At 37.8% G+C, this 11345-nt stretch overlaps 2 protein-coding genes and 1 pseudogene across 4 annotated transcripts; 1 reads left to right on the forward strand and 2 right to left on the reverse strand.

Annotated features, from left to right (window-relative positions):
- Positions 1-421: 421 nt before the first annotated feature.
- On the forward strand, positions 422-4928 carry LOC306842550 (purine nucleoside phosphorylase-like). 2 transcript variants are annotated; one of them, XM_079373488.1, is made up of 6 exons: positions 422-644; positions 1744-1913; positions 2001-2104; positions 2586-2761; positions 2884-3074; positions 3947-4928. In XM_079373488.1, exons 1-6 carry the CDS (start codon positions 622-624, stop codon positions 4162-4164), a joined length of 882 nt encoding a protein of 293 aa, XP_079229614.1. In that variant the 5' UTR covers positions 422-621; the 3' UTR covers positions 4165-4928. The 2 variants fall into 2 exon arrangements, with proteins under 2 accessions (XP_079229614.1, XP_079229613.1); XM_079373487.1 differs by lacking the exon at positions 422-644 and having other exon boundaries at positions 1619-1913.
- A 17-nt stretch (positions 4929-4945) lies between these two features.
- LOC306888763 (uncharacterized protein) lies at positions 4946-8194 on the reverse strand. Its single transcript, XM_079447204.1, has 7 exons — positions 8162-8194; positions 7932-8077; positions 7283-7475; positions 7111-7208; positions 6956-7028; positions 6673-6852; positions 4946-6563 (listed from the first exon to the last, which is right to left on the reverse strand). Exons 2-7 carry the CDS (start codon positions 8061-8063, stop codon positions 5410-5412), a joined length of 1830 nt encoding a protein of 609 aa, XP_079303330.1. The 5' UTR covers positions 8064-8077; positions 8162-8194; the 3' UTR covers positions 4946-5409.
- Positions 8195-8552: 358 nt separating this feature from the next.
- LOC306876703 (dual specificity protein phosphatase 19-like) lies at positions 8553-10982 on the reverse strand (annotated as a pseudogene). Its single transcript has 5 exons — positions 10973-10982; positions 10767-10868; positions 10157-10204; positions 9878-10015; positions 8553-8729 (listed from the first exon to the last, which is right to left on the reverse strand). The product of its transcript is annotated as a dual specificity protein phosphatase 19-like (transcript).
- Positions 10983-11345: the final 363 nt, after the last annotated feature.

Genomic DNA, 11345 nt, shown 5'->3' on the forward strand with positions numbered 1-11345 from the left:
AAAATATGCTCTTGTAGGTTCAAAACTCAACAAAGGAGAAAAATTATAATAGGCTATTATGCAACATACGCCTGTTCAGTATGTCCAGTTTATTGACTCAAAGCCAAAAGAAAAGGCAGTTGAGGCTATCTGTGTAAAAGTGCGTGATTTCTTTATCTGAATAATTGTGAATTAGTTTGATCAAGCCAAATACACATGGACTCACAGGACAGTGTTTATATTTGGATGACTCTTAGTCACATGCATTTGTGTTGTTCAACCATCCATAAATCTAATCCCGGAAAACCCATTTCCTGGTGATCAGGTGTTCAGTCTGACAGCTATTGCTCAAGTTTTAGTGAGATTTTACTGATAACAGACCGGGAGCCCATGATGGCCCACCGTGCGTCAGGAGGTGTGTTCAGTGCGTCAAACGCGGGGCGGGGCGGAGCGGCGGATCTATAAGAAACCGGCTTCGTGAGCGACTCTTCAGGAATTTTAAACAGCGCTCGTTCTAGTGGTTTTGTTTTGTTTGTATCTCTTTCATTTGTTGCATTGGTAATTCGTCGCGTACGTTCGTGTCTAACCTTACCATACATCGCTACATAGTAACATAGATATTTCCGACCAGCGATTTTAATCATGTTTCCTGAGAGCAGCACTGGGTAAACGACTCTTATTTTTTCGAATGTAATTTTCTAGATCTACTGTCTTTATTTAATCTTTTGAAAGTGTACTATATGGTTGAGTATCAATGCTGAATGTAATACTCGATCAATGGCATGTAGGGAGTTCAGTTGGCTGGTTAACGTCGACCTATAATAATTCAACCATTGCTTTTTTCATTAACAATGTGAAATTTAATTTTTAACGAATTTGAGCAGTGGCGAGCACGTGGTGTTGCGGTGGCGCGCGCGTCTTGAACAGCTGCCAGCGAACCGTTATTTAAGCGATTGTTTCGAATTTAAACGCGGGGATAAAAAAGAACGCTTTGAAGTTTGGAGGGAAAATTTGACTTTGAATTGATTGTACTGACATTGATGGGCAAAAGAATATTGTAAATAACATATACTGTAAAACATATAGACACAATATAATATTTACACCATACTCTCTAGATATGTTTAATTAGACAATAATATTGGTCAAACATTAACCTGTACTACTTATAAATACCACTAATGCCATTACTTGTACTACCTCTGGAGAAGTGCTTTTTGGACATCTGCTTGTTGTTTTTAGAACAGTAATTGTTTTAACAATTTATTGTATTGAAATGTGTGTATGCTGCTATTAAATTGTAAATCTAAGCTTATTTTCACATGAAACTGTGTTAGTTTTTGTGCAAAGGCCATAGTACTAATCATAAAGATGCTCTGTTACAGGAAGTTTATTTTAGTAGTCAGCCGCTCAGATTACAGTAGTGATGTGTCAGAAAGTGGCTCATGTTTCAGATTTGCCTGGATATTTTTAGTTGGTAGCTGCAAACTTCATATCCATTCAAATATATGTTACAGTATTCAACATCTTAGTTCTTCAGTTATATAATACATATGCAAATGCTATTGTAGATATGTCAGTTGTGTAAGTATATTGTATAAAAGTGTAATGCGACTGTGTGTGATATTCAAGTGTGTCCGAGGATGTGACTTGTGGATGGGAAACGTGCACGTGCGTGCTGTGAATTCAGTGCGGTGGAAACACATTCAGTTACAGTCATGTGTGGGGCTTCATGAACTCATTTTTTCCATTCTCTCTTTGCAGGTACAGCTATGAGGACTGCCAGGCCACAGCTGACTGGCTTATGTCCCAGACTGCAGTCCGTCCTCTGGTGGGCATCGTGTGCGGTTCGGGTTTGGGTGGGCTGGCTGACGCCTTAAAAGACCAGGTGGCCTTCAACTACAGGGACATCCCCGACTTCCCCCAAAGTACAGGTGCGGTTTACTGTATAATTTACAATATTGTATACCTTATCTTGTAAAAACCATTACTGAATATGTGCGTTTCTTTCTCTTCTGCAGTGCACGGTCACGCTGGACGACTGGTTTTCGGCACTTTGAAGGGCAGACCTTGTGTCTGCATGCAGGGACGGTTTCATCTCTATGAGGGATATACTATCCAAAAGGTATGACCACCCTATAATATTCAAATTCCGGCTCGTCAGAGTCCAAAACATGTAAACAATACAGCTCTTTGTCAGTCTGACAGTTAAATTGAGAGTTAGTTGTGGCTGTATTGTTGTCCTGAGTGCTGATCCAAGCCTCTGGGTTTAAGAAGGGTTCACGTCTGTGTATTTAAATATCCCTGAAATTACAAGCTGCACAAACTATATTTGAAAACCTAATTAGTTTTAACTGGTTGTGTTGTGTGCCTGATTGAAGCATTCATTCATTCTTTGACCCTGTGGAATGCAAAGACCAGAACACTTGTTTTCCACTGATGTATGGTTTGTTAGGATAGGACCATATTTGGCTAAGAACTATTTGAAACTGTGCTACTTATGACTGGTTTTGTGGTCCAGGGTTACAAATGGAACACAACTGGTGCAAGCTGCAACTGATGCGAGGTTCAAAGCATCTCAAACTAAGATTGTTGTTGTGTTTTAGATTACGATGCCTATGCGGATATTCAAACTGCTGGGTGTGGAGACCGTGATTCTCACCAATGCTGCTGGCGGTCTGAACCAGGACTTTAAAGTAGGCGACATCATGATCATCAAAGATCATCTCAACATGCCAGGATTTGCTGGAAACAACCCTCTGGCTGGACCCAATGATGAAAGGTATGTTTATTCAGTTCCTTGAATCACCACGGTTATGTCACAGAGCTGTTTTGACAAGTAGAGATTCCACACATGCTCCTGTAAATACTGTTCATTATATAAGCCTTACTTTACCTTCTTAGGTTTGGCGTTCGTTTCCCCTGCATGTCTGACGCATACGATCGAGAACTCCAGCAGCTGGCGCTCGACGTGGGTTCAGAGCTCGGTTACAGCGACTTCCTGCGAGAGGGTGTCTACTGTGTTCTAGGAGGACCGTCGTTCGAGACCATCGCCGAGTGTCGCATGCTGCACAAACTGGGAGCTGATGCTGTCGGTAAGTGTCTCGTCTGCTCTAAAGCTTCTTTTAACCGATCAGAACATGCTATCAAAGATTTATGATATAAAATAATATAATAGAGTATTAAGCAGTTCTCTGATTCAAACTGACAACAGTTAGTATTCTTGTAGGTCATGGGTTCGATTCCCAGGGTATGCATGAACTAATGAAATGTATATCTAAAATATAATGCAAGCCTCTTTGTATAAAAGCATCTGCCAGAAGCATAAATGTTAATGTGACCGTTTAAAATTTAACTTGATGCAAATGAACAGTGATGCTGTAACAAAGTAGCTGGAAGGCATTCATTTTCAATCTTTTTCAAGGCAACTATTGGGGTGTTTACAAGACAGTTTTCAACTTAAAACAGGACATTTTTATGCGTTTTGGCCGTTCATATGTACAAAAACGTCATTTTGGGGGACTGAGAATGCACACTTTTGAAAACTGGTTTCAAAGTACAAAATTACAATAGCGGAATCTAACTATAAAAACACAAATTTGTGTAAATGGTGACGTCATGTGCATGCATATCGCCAACTATTGGCCTGGCATGCATAATACCGCACTCTTAAGTTGTTTTCGCCGATCTGAATGGATGGCGATCGTTTTGACAACATTGTCATCTGTATGCGAAACTTCTCAAAAAGCAAGGGAAAACCTTTTCTATTTTTAGTAAAATGGTGGTGTAAACATACCTTAAGTTGAACCAAATGTAACTTTTTATGCAAATAAGCAGTGATTTAGTGACCAGTGTGTTATTGTACTGTATAATGTAATTTATATAACATTGAAATTTAAAATTTATTTATATGCAATTTTTTTTTTCTATGTTAACTAGTTTAATGACCAGGTGTCATGTGTTTTAGGCATGAGTACGGTTCACGAGGTGATCGTGGCACGGCACTGTGGGATGCGTGTCTTCGCTCTGTCTTTGATAACTAATAAGGCGGTGATGGACTACGACAGTGAGGAAAAGGCCAATCATGAGGAAGTTCTGCAGACGGGCAAACAGAGGGCGGAGCAGCTGGAGAGGCTGGTGTCCACCATAGTCACCCGGATAGAGCACAACAACAATTTCGCTTAAGACTGTTCTTAGATCAGTCACAGACCAAAGATCGCTGATTCATCTGTAAACAAACATTATGGTTACAAAAACCTTGCTATACAGGTAAATTCCACTTGGGTCCCACTTATTTATATTTGCTGAATCTTCTTAAAGCCTTCATTCAGTTTTGGTCTGTGATATTTTGCCCTTATGTACATAAACCCGGTCAACAGGAGAGTGCTTATTTTTTTTCTCTTTATAAAAGAAAAATACAAATCATTTTTACATTCCTCTGAATGCTAAAGCTAATGTTTCTTATTTAACATCTTAACGTTTATCATTTGTTACTATGTCTTAATTTAACATTTGAATTCTCTGTAAAACTTTGATTGCTTTGTTGTATGTGTCAGTAGATGTACAGTAAATGCTTATGTGTTTTTTAACATTTATTAGTAAATTTGGCTATTTATTACGCATGTCTCCCTCTTGTTTATGGTGGAAAAGTGAGTATTGTGTATAAAAGGGACATGGTGATGGGGAAATATTGAGATGGGAGAAAAAAATATATATTTTAATGCTTTCGCTCATTCCCAAAACCTGTGATGGAAATATCACTTAGGAGGAAAAATTGTCAATGCTTTTTTGTGAGTGAATGCAAAGTTTCTTAGAGGAATGGAATATTTTTATGAGAGAATGCAAAGCGTAGAAATGGGTTTTTATTCCTCCCATCAAATTTTCCAAAGCTGCGTCTCTGTATATTTCAAACAAAAATTAAAAGGAAAAATAAAATGCATTTTACATTTTTTTTTTTTTTGCATGACATTATTTTGCATGAAAACTAGATTTTTTTACATTGCATTTCTACTCCTTTATTACAGTTTGGTTTTGAAACATTTTATTTGAGTGTTAATGTACAAATCTGCAAATGAAGAGTTTATTTGCAAAAAGAGAAAACCATTTTTTATTTTGTTAATTAGCTATATATATATTACTTTAATCAAATTAACCAAACTGCTGTTTTATTGAGATTAATTGGAATGCACAATGAAAAAACATGATTTTTTTTTATTATTGTAAAAAAGGAACTCTTCAAAGAGTCTCATATATTTTGTTTTCCTTATGCAAAATATAATTGCTTTATTTCACTGTGAAATTTGATCCGGCATTTCTTCTTGAGATTCACCTTAATAATATCCAGAAATTAAGCACGAAAATCTTGCAGATCTTCTAAGAAAACCACAGTTGGGTTTCTTCAAGAAAGGCACAAATGGAATGACTGCTCAGTTAGTTCTCCTCCACATTAGAGTTTGGTGAACTTTTTGTCCCAGACTGGCAAACCTTCAAGTGATAGTTAAGATGGCTACTTTGAGAGAAACACTTGTCACAGTTTCTGCAGCGGTGTGGTTTCTCTCCCGTATGAACCCGCTTGTGTTTCGCTAACGAGCTGGCCTGAGCAAACTGCTTACTGCAGACGTTACAAGCGTAGCTCTTCTGCCCCGTATGAGTAAGCTGATGTGTCTTCAAAGATCCTTTGAGGGCAAAAGTCTTCCCGCAAACATCGCAACTAAATGGCTTGTCTCCAGAATGTATCAGTAGATGAGTCTTGAGATGCGTTCCTCGCCGAAAGCCCTTCCCACAAAGCTCACAGCAGAAAGCTTTGACTCCCGTGTGAAGCTGCTTGTGGGATTTGAAGGTGTTGGCATGTACGAAGGTTTTTCCACAGTCCTCACATCTAAAGGGCTGTTCGCCTGTGTGAAGCCTTTCGTGTGCCTTTAGGTTGCCCTTTTGAGCGAAGCTCTTCCCGCAGTGCTTGCACAGGTATGGCTTTTCTCCAGTGTGAACTCGCTGGTGGTAGTCCAAGTAAGGCTTGGTGAGAAACCGCAAACCGCATTGCAAGCATACAAAGTTCTTCTCGCCAGCATGCGTTCGCTCGTGAGCTCTGAGGACGCTTATCAATGCAAAGCTCTTGCCGCATGTGGTGCAGGAGAATGGTCTCTGCTCACTGTGACTCATCATGTGATTCTTCAAGTGGTTGGGCAAGCGAAACACCTTGTCGCAGAGAGTGCATTTGTGAGGTTTTTCCACCTTGTGGTCTTTGCGGTGGATTTGGAGGAGGCGTCTGGAGCCGAAGCGCTCTCCGCACTCTTGGCAAGCGTGAGGCGTTTCTCCGCTGTGGAACCTCTGCTCGTGTCTTCTGAGGTTGTTGAGGTGGGTGAAGGTCTTTCCGCAGACTTTGCATATGTTCTCCTCATCGCTTGCATTCGGTTGCACTTCTTCAGCAGTGTCTATTGGGACATCCAATCCTGTCTCGATAATATCAGGTGGATTCAGTGTGTTTAATTGTACTGAAATGTACTTAGAGTTTGGTTCAGTGCTCCACTGCTCTTCTCTTTGATGCGCTGCAGTTTCAGATTCATCTGCATTGGGCTCTATTGATTCTGTAACATCAACAAGGCATGTTTATAGATATTATATTGTATATTTAGGCCATAATTTAACATATTATACCATGTTAATCCAAATGCAATAATGTCAGGGAGTCTGTACCATCTACAGCAGCAGTTTCAGCTGTGTCTGTTGGGACGTCCAATCCTGTCTCGATAATATCGGGTGCACCCAGTGTGTTTAATTGTACTGAAATGTACTTAGAGTTTGGTTCAGTGCTCCACTGCTCTTCTCTTTGATGCTCTGCAGATTCAGATTCATCTGCATTGGGCTCTATTGATTCTGTAACATCAACAAGGCATGTTTATAGATATGATATTGTATATTTAAGCCATACTTTAACATATTATACAATTGAATTGCATTAATGTCAGGAAGTCTGCACCATCTGCAGCAGGAGTTTGACACTCTACTTCTCCGTGGACAAATACTTCTTCAAATCTAAACTCTGGCGCATCCTAGATGAAGACAGGGCTATGTTAGTTTGATGTACAACAAATCAAAGCATTTGTATATTCAAAAACACAAAAAGGGTGTTACTTCAACAGCCTGAAGAAGATGTCCACCAGATGTGGTGCAATTCAATCTTTCCTGGATTCCAGACACAACGTCAGAGGTGAAATCTTGCTGGTCTCCTCCTACAACAGTGCATTTTTCTTATTTAATCTATTAAAATAACAGTAATACATGGTTTAATTATGAGAAGAACCACCTTTGACATGTTCCTCATCTTTGATATGAGTGTTAAGTGGTCTTCCACTCCCAGCAAACTGCTGCTCTACCATATGGTTGACTTGATCTGCTTGTGGAAGATCTTTTCTTGGTCCATTTGATGCTGTATGAAGGATTCTGCAGATGTGTTCAGCTGTTGAGTTTGTTATTTTCCTTATAGCAGCTGTCAGATTCTTGTGAATCAAACCAGAAATAATCAGTTTAACTGTTTAGGTCAAATTAAAAGTTTGCTTACCTAACAGTTTTATTAAGTTTCTGCACATGTAATGTTGAGGATTGACGCTTCTACATTTATTAAGACAATGACAAGGTTTGAATATCCATATATTTAGTTATTTAAGCATGTTTTTTTTCAAGGTCCACTGTAAATGTTTAGCGTTCAAACATCAGGTAGTTTGATTATTGATATTAACCAGCTATCATCTAACAAATAAAAGTAACACATAAAATAGAATATATACATCTAAGGAGATTCCATATTAGTGTATCATTTTACAGTAGTAACCATCAACTACTGTATATTTTGACAGTAACTATGGTTACCACGGTATTTTTTTTAGTGAAAGTGAAATGATTAACACCTTTACAAACGTTAAAATGTCAATCATTATACATGTGAACGAACTTACCATTTTAATATCAGTTTCTTGATTTCCATTTTGACGTTTTGACTGAAAAATATCGAGTTGACAAATTTCTGTCACAATAGATGTGACTAAACTGTCCATTATTAAGAGCACTTGTTTCTGGGCCGACGACATGCTTCTAAACACACCTGTAAAATATAATAAATAAAAAAAATCATAAAACAGGTGAATATATCACTGTTTATTTGTTTTGTTAAAGTCTCCTCAGTTACTGTGTTGTGACGTGCGCGTGGACAGTTTCCCGTCAGGACGGATTTTAAAATAAAAGTCACCCACTAAAAACCTCATGAAAATATAAAAGCTATCAATAAATCAGCAGCGAGGGTTTAAAATGTTTAATTTTGCAACAAATATAAACATAATTAATTAAAATAAATATAAATATGAAATGAAAGACGTTGGCACTAAAACAGTTTCTCAATCCTGGTCCTGGAGACCCCAACACCACATTTCTGATGTCTAACAAATCATCTAACACACCTGCTTCATCTCATCAGCTCATTAACTCATCAAGTGCTGTGTGTAATCTGACATGTGCAGCAATCAAGCAGTTTGAGAAACATCTAAATGCTAAAAACAGGACAAATCAGTCTTTGAGTGTAATCATGGGTTATATTTCTTCAGCTGACTCATAAAGCCTGGGTTTGGCTGAATGTGAGGCCTGGCGGTTTTCACAGTGCTGAAGGCTTCAAATGACATCTCCTGGGACATGAGGAACCCGATGACAACAGAAGCAGAGCGAGAAACACAGGCGTTACAGTGCACCAGCACCACTCCACCCTGAGGTGCACGCAGAACACACACACCTCTGGATATGTGTCCGTCTTCCACATACAGCATACAGGTGCTGGTCATAAAATTAGAATATGATGAAAAAGTTATTTTAGTAATACCATTCAAAAAGTAAAACTTGTATATTAGATTCATTCATTACACACAGACTGATATATTTCAAATGTTTATTTCCTTTAATTTTGATGATTATAACTGACAACTAATGAAAGTCCCAAATTCAGTATCTCAGAAAATTAGAATATTGTGAAAATGTTCAATATTGAAGACACCTGGTGCCACACTCTAATCAGCTAATTAACTCAAAACACCTGCAAAATTAAATTTTGCATTTCCTTTGGAAATCAAGGTCCCAGAGTCTGGAGGAAGAGAGGAGAGGCACATAATCCACGTTGCTTGAGGTCCAGTGTAAAGTTTCCACAGTCATTGATGGTTTGGGGTGCCATGCCATCTGCTGGTGTTGGTCCATTGTGTTTTCTGAGGTCCAAGGAAGTTTTAGAGCACTTCATGCTTCCTGCTGCTGACCAACTTTATGGAGATGCAGATTTCATTTTCCAACAGGACTTGGCACCTGCACACACTGCCAAAGCTACCAGTACCTGGTTTAAGGACCATGGTATCCCTGTTCTTGATTGGCCAGCAAACTCGCCTGACCTTAACCCCATAGAAAACCTATGGGGTATTGTGAAGAGGAAGATGCAGTACGCCAGACCCAACAATTCAGAAGAGCTGAAGGCCACTATCAGAGCAACATGGGCTCTCATAACACCTGAGCAGTGCCACAGACTGATCGACTCCATGCCACGCCGCATTGCTGCAGTAATCCAGGCCAAAGGAGCCCCAACTAAATATTGAGTGCTGTACATGCTCATACTTTTCAGTTGGCCAACATTTCTAAAAATCATTTTTTTTGCATTGGTCTTAATTGATATTCTAATTTTCTGAGATACTGAATTTGGGACTTTCATTAGTTGTCAGTTATAATCATCAAAATTAAAGGAAATAAACATTTGAAATATATCAGTCTGTGTGTAATGAATGAATCTAATATACAAGTTTCACTTTTTGAATGGTATTACTGAAATAAATCAACTTTTTCATCATATTCTAATTTTATGACCAGCACCTGTACACACCTGCTGACTGGCTTCATCTATGAACTCGAAACATTCAGGGTAGTATGAGGTGATGTCTGTCTCTGGAACATCTAACTGTAATAGTTTTATACGTGAAGAGATCGGGGAACTGTACGCCACATTCAGCACATGAGTCACCTAAAACACAACAGCAAAAAAATATATAATTATTAATTTTTAGTATTATATAAATTAGCTTGCTTATTTTTATGAGAAAGTCAGATACATTAAATAATGTAATATATATGTCATATATTAAATAATAAAATATTAGATTACCTTTTCATTTCTTCAGTGTGTCTACATCATGGGCAGCATCCTGTGATGCTAAAAATCACAATTAAATATAACAAGTAGAGTTAATACTCAAAGTTTCATGGTACATTTTCAATCAAAATGTTTAAATAATAATAATAGTAAATTGGAATTAGCCATGAATAAATAATCTGGTTTTAAAGTATTAAAAAAAAATAATCTTGAAATTAGAAATGATAGAATTCATCATGATCATGGAAAACTTTTTTTTTAATATAATGACAGTCATATTTATTAAATATTGTCTTAAATGACTAAAATAATCTGGACAATTATTTTTACCTTAAAAATAATGTGATTTGAATTTAAAGTTTTCTCTCTATCTATCTAATTAATATTAAATAATTATTATTATTAGTGACCATAGTACTTTTTTTTTTTTTTTTTTTCATCATTGATATACATCATTACACAAAAAGTACCTCACAATGCCACATTTAGTCGCTGTTGGTACCTTAAGTGCATTATTGCAGTGATCACCGTGGAAAATAATGGTATTTCCAGCAGTGCACCACCGCAGTAGGGTTTGAACCAGGTTTTCCTAATGAATATTACAAATAAACATCAAACGCACAGAGCAGGAGGAAGGCTCTGATGATGCACACTTGCAGGTCAAGGCTCGAGTCCTGCACGAACCCGCACGCCGCGGCACCCTGGCGCTCCGCGTGGAAATGATCTTAATGATGGAAATTAATCTTCATTCACAGACCTCCGTTCAGCGAGCTGCGGAACTAAACAGAACCGCCGCAAAAACAACGCACGGGACCTTAAGTTTGGTACACCAGCTCATTTCAAAATAAAAGCCCTTCATGCATTAGCGCTCACCCACGATGACCCTAATTTCACAAAATACAAATTTATTTAAATAGTAAATAGACACTCTGTATTTTTATTTTACACAGTACTTTTCTTTATATTTTCTCTTTGAATTCAAACACAATCTTACTCTTCTACATTGCTAGTTGTTTAGATAAAATAAGTGAATTTTTAAGGTTCAGCTGACTTTCAACATCATGTCCTTTTAGCCTTTTTACAGATAAATATTCATCCAATATATTTTTTTTAATTAGGCCTATAAGTATTCAATGTATGGTCATAAAGCTGCATACATAACTGTACAATAATTAATATTCTTGACAATGTTGATAGGCTA

This window comes from Barbus barbus (assembly GCF_936440315.1).
Source record: "Barbus barbus genome assembly, chromosome: 2".
In the NCBI taxonomy this organism is placed as follows: Eukaryota; Metazoa; Chordata; class Actinopteri; order Cypriniformes; family Cyprinidae; genus Barbus; species Barbus barbus.